The sequence below is a fragment of the Quercus robur genome, chromosome 5, assembly GCF_932294415.1.
Source record: "Quercus robur chromosome 5, dhQueRobu3.1, whole genome shotgun sequence".
In the NCBI taxonomy this organism is placed as follows: Eukaryota; Viridiplantae; Streptophyta; class Magnoliopsida; order Fagales; family Fagaceae; genus Quercus; species Quercus robur.
The window spans coordinates 14,318,333-14,332,592 of NC_065538.1; the positions used below are offsets into that span (position 1 = coordinate 14,318,333).

Consider the following 14,260-nt stretch of genomic DNA (forward strand, 5'->3'; position numbering starts at 1 on the left):
AAAGAGAATAATGAATATGCTCCCTCATATATAAATTGGTATCCAGACTCTATTGCTACTCTGCACCTCACTTCTGATATAGCAAACCTAGTGCTGCTACTCTTCACCTCACTACTTATAAGCATGTGTAAGTTGCTTAATTTTCTAAGCAACTTCCACCTTGGTCCATAATGTGCAAAAACCATGTCTTGGGCAACATAGGCTAAATGGGTTGCACCAGCATTTGGGGGCCTGTTAGAGAAATTCATGTGTGGGGCTTGAGAAATGCTCATGCTAGCTGCAATATCTGGTGTAGATGCCACGTATGATATGTCACAAGTGCCCATTTTTATATAGGTACATGACAGGTCCATATTGCTTTGCCATTTTAGTAAGGGCTAGCATATGAGGCATTGTCCATTTGTCCCTAGAAGTGGAGTTTACTAGAATGGTTTTTGAGTAGCGATGAATGGAATAGCGTGTGATGAAAAAGAGGATAATGCAGCAACAAGTTCTCTAAGAAGGAACTACGTAGTACGTACAATAGTACTAGGATTAGGTTATATATCATATATGTGATATAAAGTGATACCTTGTTGCATTAAACATGTAGGTGGTGTTATTAATGGATTTGGATCAGGTGCAACGCAGTACCCCCTGAATCCTTTACAAAAAATTTCAAATTTTTCATCTTTTTCCTCTTCTAATTTTTAACTATTTTTTTTACTTTTTAAACTTTCTTTGATTCAATGGCTGATATTTTAAAAGTAATATTCCTAATTTTTGTCACAGCCATTTAAAAGGAATTTTTTATCTCAATCCGTTTTTAATGATGTTATAGCAGCCAATTAATGCATGTGGTTAGGTGATGAATTACATGTGACCAACATCGTGAATTCTCAACTAATACTACTCTCTCTAAAGAATCTAGGTTGGGACAAAGACCCACGTGCTACTTTTAATACTTGACTCATTTTCAAAATAAAACTAAATAAACAAATTTGAATTTTTAATACTCGGCTTGGCTTGTTTATAGACTACGTTTGATGGAGTAAAAGTTGAAAAATACTACTTTTAATACTTGGCTCATTTTCAAAATAAAACTAAATAAACAAATTTAAATTTTTAATACTCGGCTTGACTTGTTTATAGCCTACGTTTGATGGAGTAAAAGTTGAAAAAATGTTAATTGAGAGAGAGAGAGAGAGAGAGAGAGAGAGAGAGAGAGAGAGAGAGAGAGAGAGAGAGAGAGAGAGAGAGAGAGAGAGAGAGAGAGAGAGAGAGAGAGAGAGAGAGAGAGAGAGAGAGAGAGAGAGAGAGAGAGAATAAAAAAAAATTAAAAAAAATAAAAAAAAAGGATCCAACATATGGCATCATAGGAGACTGGGTGGATTAATTGTAGATACTTCCATTTTTATATATAGTACTGATAATTTCAATTATTTACTGTTGTAATATTTGTTATCAATTGTGTTGTGACCATCTTCTCAAAAAAAAAAAATTTGTTGTGACCATCTAGGCTTATTCTTAAAAATAAAAAATATAAACTTACACGTGTTTTTGGTTCAAAATTTTCACATTGTTTGTGACTTAAAAGCTCTTTGAACATACACAATCAGAGTGAAAAAATAAACAAATCTACACATGCTCAAATTTTAAAACAACAAAACAAAAAAACAAAAACAAAAAAACAAAAACAAAAAAAAAAAAACAAAAACAAAAACAAAAACAAAACAAAGACATACACAGTTTACTAGATCCAATCTTATTATTAAAAATAAAATAAGTAGGTCGGGCGGGTCTGAGTTTGGATATCCACAGGTAAAAATTCCAAAAGGGATCAAGTATGGGGTATTTACTATTTATTGGGTTTTAGAGATGGATATCCAATAATAAAATTTTGAGTCGGGTTAGGATTACCCTATCTAAACCCAAACCCGATCCATGGCTATCCTTGTCCAAGAAAACCTGAAAATTTATTATTTTTAGAAACATTTTATTGGGAGAATGATAAAACAATAAATGTTATCAGTTTTTTATATATTCCAATAAAATAGTGTCAAAATTATTCTATTATAAGGACATCCGTTAACATGACCAAAAAAAAATTGCCATTACTTTATATCCAATAGTTAAAAATTGAAACAACAAAAACACTAGGCTAGAATCTCAACTGAAGCATGTGAAGTGAATGGGTATTACATTCAAAAGAATACTAGGCTTAGTGTATGAATATATGGGCAATAAGGCGTGACCCTAATGTGTGGAAAAACCCATTGGATTTCACATCTGAAAGGTTTCAGAGTGGGAAAATGCAAAAATTGATCCAAGAGGAAATGATTTTGAATTAATTCCATTTTTGATAGGACTAGGATGGGAATCATGCTAGTTGAGTACATTCTTCGCACATCCGTGCATTCATTTGATTGGAAATTGCCAAATAGGGTTGTTGAGCTAAATATGGACGAGTCCTTTGGACTTACATTGCAAAATGCAATGCCCCTCTCGACTATAGTTTGTTTAGGTTAGGTTAAAATTTGTAGAATTATAGGGTTTCTTCCTCAGGATGTGCATACATGTTCATCCTTGTGTACATAGCTTTAGTCATGCATACGTGGTCTCTCCAAGAACCTAGATTTTTTCTTTTTTTTTATTGTTCTTTACTTTACATGCTGTTTATTTTATTCCTTACCTTCTATAACATGCTAGTAACATTTTTAGGATGTGAATAACATGCTAGAAACAAGAATATGTAAATTATAAAGCATGATAAGAATATATTTAGCTAAGTAGTTTCGTAAAATTGCCTTGATTAGTCCAATTTCCTACTCAATATCATGTTGTCACTATGACTTGTTGTATCTGAATTTGTTTCTTTTTTTTCTTTTTTCTTTTTTTTTTGCTCAATGTTGTATATGAATTTGTTACAATGTAATTTATATATCTTAGTTGGAGAAACAATTCTTCTTGATTAGGTAGCAAAAGTTCTCTTGAGCTTGAATTGGTCAACGTTCGTTGACCAAAGGGATCTTGACCAATACAATCTCAAGATTGTATGCAATTTTGTTTTTTTTTTTTTAAGTGCATATGGATCATTACATTTGTAGAGTGTATTGTATGCTTACCTACTCTTAATATATATATATATATATATAGCAGTAGTAGTTACAGGATTTCAACAGTACAAGACTTGAAACTAGTTCTAGTTATAGGCTTTGTAGGAAACATGTAGTAGTGGGAATTCTAGAGAGGAATTCTAAAGGAGAGAAGTATGCCTAAAGAAAATTCTGGCTCTAGAGAATTATGAGTTTAACATAAGGAACATCCCCTTTAAATAGGCCTAAAAAGCGTAGTAAACAGTAACCATGAACGATAAAAAGTTAACAATAATTGTAAAAAGTAAAAATATATATATAAACAACGTATAAGTCTCCAATTCAATAAACTGTTTTGGAAAGAGGGGGATGGTACTAATTCAATCCTCACATTCTTCTTTATTACCATTATATTTGTATTGCCATGCAGAGGAAAAGGAAGATTCTGACCTACATCAATTGCTGTATTAGGCCTTAATTTTTTAAGAGCGTAGACCATTCATTTTCAATCTTGTACCATCCTGCTAAATTTTGAGTTCTGGCCTGTAAATTTACAGATGACACATGCTCATCAATTAATGAAGCATACATAGCTTCAGTCTCTCTTTAATTTAATTTATTTTTCTAAAAATTCTGTAATCTAAGTGTGCTACATATGCTATTTACTATTTGATTTAAGTGTGCTACATAAGCAAGAGAAGTTCTTCAGATGCAGCAAAATAAAGAAATGAAATCTTAAAATAACAAAATTAGAAACAGTAATATTAGAGTTCCATTCAATGTACATTCAAAGATATATTCACATACATTTCACCCAGTGCGGTGATGCTAGTGGCATGTTCTCATTTATTTTTCTTTTATACAAACTCAAGGCCATATAGTAATATTAGAGTTCCATTCAATGTACATTCAAAGATATATTCACATACATTTCACCCAGTGTGGTGATGCTAGTGGCATGTTCTCATTTATTTTTCTTTTATACAAACTCAAGGCCATATATACTTGAGTATCATGTATTCTTTACCCTCTAGGTGATAAGAAAGTAAAAGGACTATAAAAATGATAGAAAGTGCAATTTAATCTGTGGATTTAAATCGCTTTACTGGAACTCGGTGTGAAGATAGGTACTCAGCATCTGCCTTGTCAATTCCATTAAATAGATAAGCGAAAGGTGGCATTTCTACATACTTTCCAGAACCAGGAACAACCTTCAGCTCATCATTTTCCCAAACAATTCTTCCTCCAGCGATTGTCACTTCAACCTTTCCCTAAGAGAACATAAATGAACTTATAAAAACCTTACATAAAATGACAAAGTTTAGGAGAGTGCATGCTCTAACAGGGAGAGAGAGAGGTCTCAAAAAATTACAAATTCAAGCAAATACAGACAAGTTAATCATGACCAGAGCGAGGTTCATGATGGGGAAGCAAAATATAGAATTATGAGAGGAAAAGATGGTCTATAAGAATTAATAACAAAGTTTAAGAGTAGTTAAAGATTATGGATGACAAGTCTAAAAACTAGATTGAGTTTCTTAAACTTTAATTTCATTTATGATAGTTTTTTGTTGAACATTGCAATGGCATGGCTTTGCGGTCATGTTTCTGCAATATGAAGTAAAAACAAAAGACGAATGGATATGCTTATAAACCACCAAAAAGCAAAGATTACATCAGTATCAATGAAAAATACTAAAATATGAATCTAGAAACATCAATCAACTAAGCTTAACTAAAATTACATTCATCTATTCTTTCTAGAAGCCATTTTTCTTATCCAATGGGACATTTTTGGGCAAAGAATCAGATGGTAAGATTACTTGCAAAGGTTTCAGAAACACGATCTGTACATTAATACAGCCATCTAATGAAAGCGTCGCAAGAACAAGCAACATCTTAAAAATAGCAGAGGATGCTATATGGACTATATCTACAGATAGTTATAAATATAGAGTTAGATATCACTAGCTATGCTTTATACTATATGAAAATTGGCAAGTTATGCACCTGAGGAATGAAACCCATGTCCATTCTCTGTCAGATATTCCATTTGACACTTAAACAGAAGATTTCACCTTCATTTCCGCAATGTACAAGTGCAGATATAAAAGGGTGTTCCTCATTTGTTTTCTAAGAAAGCTATAGAGCTTTTATTTTCTCAAGTGTTTTAGGAAGAAAGCTAAAGAGCTTTTTTTCTCAAGTGTTTTAGGACATGGCATTTTTTTTTGCATACAAACAAACACTTAAACATGCATTAAACTATAAGCCTACTATTATTAAGTCATCAAGACATATATATAGCCCTATCCCTCTATCTATATTGTTGAAAGTTACCATGCCATGACAAAAAAATTGTGTCCTTGTCCACAAATTATAGCTCACAGGCCTTGCCTTGTAAGCGCACACCTATTATTGAAGGATGATTCTAAAATTGAAACTTTGATGTGACATTCGTGTCCAAAGGTTCCTAGCACTCATTCATAAACTCAAGAATTTCAGAGCAACATTTGTTTCATAGTGATAAATTACCAATTGTTCCAAAAGTTTAAACTGTTAGAAAGTGGTGAATTTAATCATTTAACTAATATTCTTACACTCCCCTTCATGTGTGGGCTCAGACTCCCCCCTTATTAAGTGGGGCCTAACCCATGGGATTTTTAACTTTTTAGATGATAGGAAGAGCAAAGCCAGAGTTCGAAGGCAAGACTACCTTCTCTAATACATTGATAAATTACCGATTGTCCTAAAAGTTTAAACAATAGGAACTAGTAAATTTAATCATTTAACCAATACTCTAACACATAGTTCAACAAAATTATGAGTGTGTTATGTGTTTTGTCAAGTAACTTTACACAATTATTACTTCCATTCATAAATTTAAAAAAATATTTTTCAATTGTAATTCTTTAGGCTACTTTATGTTTTTCTTCATAAAGTAATCTCTTTTCAATAAAGTTATTCTTACCTATAAAAATAAAAACTTTACACAATTATTACTTTCATGACTGTTAATCATTTATTCTTCTTTTGCACACAAAAATATATTTCAAAATGTAATAAGACATGTTCAATATTATCAAGTTACAAAGACACATATGGCTGTTTACTTGTGTGTGAATTTTTGTGAGTTGCTGTCTCTACAAATGATAGGTGCAAACAAAATACTTCCTCCGTCCCAAATTGTTTGGCTTGTATTCCATTTTGGGATCTCCTAAAATTATGTCATGTCTGAAAAGTCAAACACCATTAATTTATTAACATTCCCTTTATGTTCTTAATTTATTTGTGGGAGCATTTTTTTAATTAAAAAAAATTAAAAACCTAAATTTTGAAATCCACTAAAGCTATTGTTTTGCCACTAGTAGAGTTTCCAATCTATCGTATTAAAATTTGATTTAAAGATAAAGATTGAATTTGGATTAGGCTTGGTGGCTAAAGAATTCGGATTTGAAAATAGGTTTGCAAATTGTAAGAGTAGTACACTAATAGAATTTGAAATCTACAATAACTTTGAAAATTGCTTGGCAGTTGGCACCAATACTAGAAATGTTTTTTTTTTCTTAAATAATTTTTTGATAAATTTGTTTAAGGGTAATTTAGGAAATTTTTAACTTTTTTTTAAAGAGATAAGGTAGTTAATGATGTTTCCCTAAATAATTGGGTTTTTTCTGACTAAGCCAAACAATTTGGGACGGAGGGAGTATAATCTAATTGATTTTATATCCTTCTCACATTACAATGGCTAGCCTATTTTATAATGCATTGGTAATCAACAGATCAACTACATTATTGATACAAACATTACCTTTCCTCTCCTTCCCTCATAAACGTTTGTATCTGATCTAGAGTGGTGGGACTTCGCAGTTATTTCAAAGCTTGAGTTTGGGTTGAATATGATTATATCTGCATCAGATCCAGGAAGAATCGCTCCTTTTCTTGGATATATATTGAAGATTCTAGCACTGGAAAAATTGCTGATGGTGAGATAACTTCAACATATGTCAGATAGCTTAGTGGGGATCAGATCATAAAACGCATAATCCCACACTTTCTCATTCAGTTATTATTTTATTTCTTATTTTTTATAAGATTCTCATTTAGTTTTTTACATTACCAAAATAGTCAGATTAATAGCATACCATTCTGTGCTTGTTATCCGAACATAATCAGTGACAGAAATTTGGCCAGACTCCTGCATGAATACATAAATCTGAGAAAAAGGAGCAAGTTCTAGGATAGATTCTAACTCAAGCTGATTATTTTGAAGGAATGAGCAAGAAATCCATTGCAGCTTACCACCATTATATCCCATACCAAATGCATTCTCTCCTCAATACCTAAAGATTACCAATTGCCACAGAGAAGTATTAGAAAGTGTAACACAGTATTGGCCCGAAATAATTAGTCAGAACAATGTCATTTCAGAAATAGCAGGGACTAAAACTTGTGATTACCATTAACACCATTTGGAATATTTCGGAAATCATCAATCCCTAGAGCTTTCTGTGTAGAATTAAAGGAACAATGATCGGTTCCTACAAGCTGCAAAATGCAAAAGTTTCCTGAGAAACAAGTTCAAGGATCTCCATAAAACCAATATATTAAAGGTCACGTTGTAGGCAATCAGTCAAAAGAAAATATTCTGAATTTAAGGTTATATGGTTTGCTAGCACATGGTTATAAGCTAAAATTTTGGAGAGTACTTGTATAGACAATTGTTTATTAAATTCATGTCATGGATAATGAGAACACGAATGTTTTTTTCTTTACTTATCAATAAAAATAAATTTTTTTCTTGTGTCTTTAAGGTCCCAGCTGTTATGATTGCACTATCTTCTCTAATGATGAGGTAGGAACCTGCAGAATTCCTGTTGAAAGGGCAGCTTGAAGGGCCTTATCATGTCCAGATGCCCTAATAGGGGGACTCATAACAAACCTAAAACATGAAGATGATACTGTTTGTAAAAGTTGACAGAATATATCTAAATATAAAGATACAAATAAATAAAAATGAAAAATGAAAAGTAATGCAGGATCTTACTTTGCTGCAGTGACGAAGTCAGGATCCCAAACCCCAGATTCATCAAGGGCTAACCCAGAAACTACTGGTTCTCCAATAACCCTCTGCCCTGCAATTTAAAGACGAGTTCTTTATCCTCCTTAAACAATAAATCATCTAAAAAAAAAAGAAATCCGGAGATCAGCATACATGAGTTCTAGAACTGAAGGCCAACGACTTGAAGATGACACTTAAACCAAATCAATCAGCTAGGATGGGGGAAAATAAAATTCTTGGGATCTTTATTTATTGGGTGTTTGAGTGCGTGTCTATATCACTGTCTGTGTGTCAAGTTCATAACCTTTAAAGCCATGTGAAAAGCATTTTAAACTTATGGCCACATCCTATGAAAATCATTTTCATGTCTTAGATTAATATTTTGTTAAGGAAGTTTGCAAAGAATGTTCCCCCAAAAGAAGTGAAAGCCCAATTTCAAATGTAAAGATGCAACTTTTACTATTAATAAAATGATTCTCCATAATTGTAGATTAATGCTGCCATCAAATAAACTTTATTAAATCAAACAGAATTTGTAAGATTAGAGAATTGAAGACCTTTTCTCCGAGCTGTAGCTATTTCTTCCATAGCATCAATGCTCATTACATGAACTACATAGAGAGGAGTATTCACAAAACCTGCCAAACGAATTGCTCGAGCAGTTGCCTCTGCTTCCAGCTGTACAGGTATTATTATATAGTCAAATCATACAAGGAGAATTTCTACAAAGATATTCATGGAATAAATTTTTAAGGAAACAACCATGATAAATAGAACAGATCAACTGCTTTATTCATTAGTCTGACCACAGCATATGTAGGAATCACAGACAGAGGGAAAAGCCCAGTGTGTCTGTGTCCATGGAGTGTCTGGCAAAAACAATTTTTTTTCATTTTTGCCATGGTCAAGAGAAGGCTGGGACACGGTTGCAACACAGTCCCAGCCGTGTCTTGAATGAGAATACAGGAACATAGAGAAGATTCACTTCTAAGATGAATCTAGATGCACTGGTTTCATCTTGGAGTATCATTTTTACCTTACCATCAGACATCTCAGCCTTCACTGATCTCTCCTAACTAGGTCTTGAATATGAAAGCAGGAATATCAAGATCCAACTCTCAACCTGAACTTGATCACCACCTTCACCAAGAAATACTCACTAACCACTTCCAAATAGGATGCTTGCTCAATGTTTCCAAATGAAAAAAATAAAGATCGATCTTCCCTTAATTTAAAATCAAGGTTGTTTTCACTCACTATCCTCTATAGGATAATTTCCTTCCCACATTTTGAGTGTTGTCTACAGCATGTCGCACAACCACATGTATTGTATGCTCCTCACTAATTTATAATTAATTGTCCTCCTAATGCATTAATGTAATTGGTGAAACAGTGTAAAGTCCCTACAAAGCTCGAGCACACATAACTGAATCATTATGGTTACCAGAATGTATACTCTTTATGAAAGACGAGGCCATTCAAACAGTAATCATAGTCCATCATCATAGGACTACCAAATTTGCAGAGAGTCAAACTATGATTGATATATAGAATGGAGTAGTCTGAAGGAACAACCATATACATACATAAGTACATACATACATTCATACATACATATATACATAATTCTAAAAGTTACCAATGAAGGTCTCGAAAGAGCATGTCCCTCTGGACCAAAAATACCAAGTTCTATCATTCTTTTCTGTCCTTCATATACCGCATCTCCATTTTCTGCATGGACCATAGCCAAAGCACCAAGGGACTTGCACTTCTTAAACCCTTCTAATAGAAGCTCATCATTAATCATAAGTGCCCCCTTGTAGGCCAGGAAGAACTTGAAAGAATTTATACCTATAAGATGGCATATACATGAAAAGAGGAAATCAAAGAAGCATTCACAAAGGTCCAAAATAAGAAGAAATCTGGACAGTACAAACAGAAAAAATAAGAAAACTAACCTTTCTCCTTAACCATGATTTCCACTTCTTTTGAAACAACTTCATCCCATTTTGTAATTGCCATATGGAAACCATAATCCATGCAAGATTTCTTTGCTTTCTTTTCGTAGGCTTCAAAACCTGCTGTTAAACTCCCACTAACTGGAATAACAAAGTCAATGTGCATTGTTGTTCCACCAGCTAAGGCTGCAGCCTGACCACTGAAGAAGTCATCAACTGTCTCAGTACCCATAAACTCAAAAGCTAGGTGTGTGTGAGGATCAATTCCACCTGTTGAGGTAACAAATGTAGTCATAGAGTACATCAGGATCAGATCTACGTAATTACAAATTGGTGTTGGAAACAGAAAAGAACTAAGGTATTAAACTCAGATAAAATGAATAGACCTATCAAAAATAAAATAAAATAAACTGAAAACCCAACTGACAGCTTGTGATTATTAATAATAAATCTTGTCTTTGAGAGGATGAGCGCAGACAGGCTGAAGAATAAAAATAGGAGCTATTGCCAACATGCAAGAAAGACTGCAACTCAACTTGATGGATCCCACCATGGTGGCATGCCATGCAAGACCAGAAACTATTCATCCAACTTCATAAGATATGGCAAAAGGGACATTGTGGATCTGGAAGCCTTTTGAGTATGAAATTTTCCATCCCATTTCATATATGAGGTTCAAAATAAATACAACAAAGAAGAAGTAATCTATCTCTTCCATTTAGATTGTAGAGTGTATGATGTATTCTGAAACTGTAAATGTCATTGAAAAGTATTACATAATAGTACACTTAGGTTCCAAATGCTCCCACCATACTCATAAGAGTGAAGTCACTTATAGTGATCTAACCTGTAATTATTTTTTATAATAAAAAAAATAACCTGGCATGACAAATTTTCCAGTGGCATCAAGCACGGTAACATCATCACCAACCTGCAAAAGGCCATCAGACAAGTCAGACATAAATCAAACAATAGAAAGCATAGAATAAAATATTTTAAAAAAAGATTAAAAAAAAAAATCAAAGGAAACATAAAGGTAAACAACCAACTAGGCAAGAAAAGGGCATATATGTATGAAAGAAAATTTATAACAGGGTAATTATTGCCCAAAAAAACATTCGTGAATGGAAAATGCATGTGTTGATAGTGCATGGTAGCTTAAAATCTTAATCTGCCAGTAGCCTAGAGCTACAATGAGCTAGAAATTGTTTCTTTTGGTATTTCAGTGCCCTATGACAGATGAGTTATTTATTTCCTTTTTTTTTTTTTTCATAAGAATGAACTCAGTATTGTATAGCACACCAAAAGTGTGGATCTTAAAGGGCTATTTTCAATGTCTCGGCATGGCTGGCTGAAATAGCCAATAGCATGAAATATATCATCCACCTTTTTCAACATTAGTTACTCTAAGAGAAGGGAGACGGAAAACATTCAAGGAAGCCATCCAACCCAAGACAAAACAAGAGCTTGAGCATGTCCAAAGGAGCTCAACACCCTCAAACATGTTATTACTATTTTTTCTACCACCAAGATACCACAAAAGTATTAATGTATAGCTTTAAAACTTCACAAAACCTCATGCGTTTGAACCCTATTTCCAACTAGCTGGAATATAAACTATCATCAAGAATACATTAACCAGAAGCTCCTGAAAATAATGAGACCACATCTCTGAGCTACAAAACAATGTACCAGAATACGACTATCATCCCTTTGCTACACTTAAATGCAATACCAAATGATAGTGAACTGTCTTTGGTAAACAAAATTCTCCACCATAAGAATCTTTTCCAAATTAGCCAGCATCTCAACTACCACACTCAGAGTTACCCAATAGATCCTAGAAAATGAAATTGTAGAGACCAAATCTCCTTTAAAATAATAGAAGAAAAATGTAGCAGAAGATGATCCATCCTCTCTCCATTGTGCTTACATATTACACACTCTTCTAGATTCTCCATCATAAGAATCTTTCAGAAAACAACTATCCATGCAAAAAGAGTCACTTATAGGGAATGTCAACACAATTAAACTCTTCCATAGCCACACACACACAAAACACCCTGGAATGCCCCCTTTGGAGTCACTTGTATACTTTCGCTTGCTATCCTGTACCACTCTAGCTCAAATGTCTAGAAAAGCTGCTTTAAGTAAAGCCTCCCCATACAAAAATCATGCCAAAATTGGAATTTCCTACCATCAACTACATCTTACACAAGAATCTTATGGACTTCCTAGCCACTCCTAATCATAAGGATATCCTACAAGAACTTTCCATAAAAGCAGTCCATCAATCCAGCTCTTCCCACATTACAAACCCACAACATGCCTCCAAAGTCTATGTCTCACTTTTACGAACCACTATAATAGTTTCCCTAAGAGAGTTTGGTTATGTGTAGTGTAAGGTAAGTTCTATAGGACCCAAGTTTCTTAATTGAATAATGGAAAAAACTATCTTCAAGTCCGCCAACTGGCTTTTAACTCAATTTCACTAACCATCCAAAAGACATTTATTCTTAAGACTTTTCTAGTCTGTCAGCCAACAAACATATGCATCAGGAAAACAGAGCAAAAGTAAGCGGGAGAGATCAATATTATTTATTCCATACAGCCAACATCTTTGTTATCCCCTCTAATGCCAAATTACATAAGCGTAGGACTTAAACATAGGGCCCTAAGGCTAAGTCCAATATAACATACAGAACCAACACCATTCAATGTTCAAGAGTCCTTTACCAATATAATATGATATGATCCAATCCCACCATTGATAACACCAGTCTCTCATCAATTAACAATACAACACACAATTTATACCAATTCAAAACAAAGCACTTAGTAGATTTACATAACTACAACATTTTAAAAAGAAATAGTACCTTGATATTAGGCTTCACGGCAACAATGATCCCATCCTCCACATAAACATCAGCAACCTCCTCTCTATGAGCATTCACAACAGTTCCCCCTTTAATCAATATCTTCGACGATGAAGACGAAACCCCACATGACGATTCACCATACTCAATCCCAGCATTACAAAACTGAACCATTTTTTTTTTCAAAAATAATAAAAATTACATAACATAATACTCCAGTTTGGTTAAAAAAGAAAAACCCAGAAAGTAAAAATTGAACATAGTCATAGTTTTGTTCCTGTTTTCTAATTGTTGATTGAATTATGAATATAAGTGAGTTACATGTTCAGCCTTATTTCTTTATGACATAAAGCACAGTTGACTCCAGCAGAACTTCACTTTGAAGAAACTAAAACAAGTAAACCACAACCCAAAAAAAGAAAATCCCATAAATATCAAAAGGGGCCAAGTTTTATCTTTTCTCTATGTTACATGGTTTTCTCAACAACCCAGAAGTTTTTTTTTTTTTTTTTTTTTTTTTTTTTTTTGCAGAAGAAAAAGAAAAGTTGAAACGAGACTGAGTATGGAGATAAGAGTTGAAGAAAAAGTACCTGGTTTGATTCAGTAATGGAAGAGAAGGTGAAGAGAAGAAGGAGAAGGAGGAGTAGTGGTTGGGTTTTGAAACTGGACTCCATGTCTGATTGAGTGTGAGATTGAGACTGAGCTCTCTACAAGAACAACTGGAAGACTTTTGGATCACACGAGTATATATAGAGGAAGAGGATCAAATGATCATATCCATATAAAGATTCTCTATTTGACTTTAAGGGCCTTAACCGTATCCGTTTCAAATCTCAGTAATTCGAATTTCCATGGTTTTATGACGTTTGTGTTTGTATGTGGATTTTTGTGACCCGGATTGTCAATGTCGTTCTTGAAAATCTGTTTGCTTTGTCGGACTTTACTAATTTTCGCTAATATCTTAGATTATGAGACTGTTGAGAGAGACCACTTCTTTCGGGCATATTGTACACTATAACTTGAAGGCCCAATACCCATTGTCAATTGCAGACATCACGGCCCATATTACAAAGCCATCATACACCCACTAAGCTAACATCTAATAATTCTAACCCATGACCCAAATCTATGGAAAATTTTAAATCTGCATCAAGGGTAGAAGTTGTCTAGCATGTAGGGCAGGTCTGGCTCAAGGCCTAGGCTTAAGGCACTACCACAAAAAAAAAATTTACATCTAGAGAAGAAGAAAAAAAAAAAGGCCTCCTCCGGTTGTAAAAGACCCAAAATTTT

At 33.6% G+C, this 14,260-nt stretch overlaps 1 protein-coding gene across 1 annotated transcript; it reads right to left on the minus strand.

The window, feature by feature from the left end:
* Window positions 1-3,815: 3,815 nt before the first annotated feature.
* Window positions 3,816-13,832, minus strand: LOC126725222 (dihydropyrimidinase-like). The gene is made up of 13 exons (XM_050429792.1): window positions 13,561-13,832; window positions 12,971-13,135; window positions 10,971-11,022; window positions 10,092-10,361; window positions 9,773-9,984; window positions 8,691-8,811; window positions 8,119-8,206; window positions 7,935-8,013; window positions 7,532-7,619; window positions 7,374-7,414; window positions 7,217-7,269; window positions 6,883-7,039; window positions 3,816-4,345 (listed from the first exon to the last, which is right to left on the minus strand). Exons 1-13 carry the CDS (start codon window positions 13,642-13,644, stop codon window positions 4,154-4,156), a joined length of 1,602 nt encoding a protein of 533 aa, XP_050285749.1. The 5' UTR covers window positions 13,645-13,832; the 3' UTR covers window positions 3,816-4,153.
* Window positions 13,833-14,260: the final 428 nt, after the last annotated feature.

Bases quoted from the DNA above. Each gene is read 5' to 3' on its own strand.
- LOC126725222 (XM_050429792.1), bottom strand. From the start codon at position 13,644: ATGGAGTCCAGTTTCAAAACCCAACCACTACTCCTCCTTCTCCTTCTT. The intron at 13,136-13,560 runs GTACTTTTTCTT...AAAATGGTTCAG, and splicing joins CCATTACTGAATCAAACCAG to TTTTGTAATGCTGGGATTGA. The intron at 8,014-8,118 runs GTAAGATCCTGC...TTCATGTTTTAG, and splicing joins GACTTCGTCACTGCAGCAAA to GTTTGTTATGAGTCCCCCTA.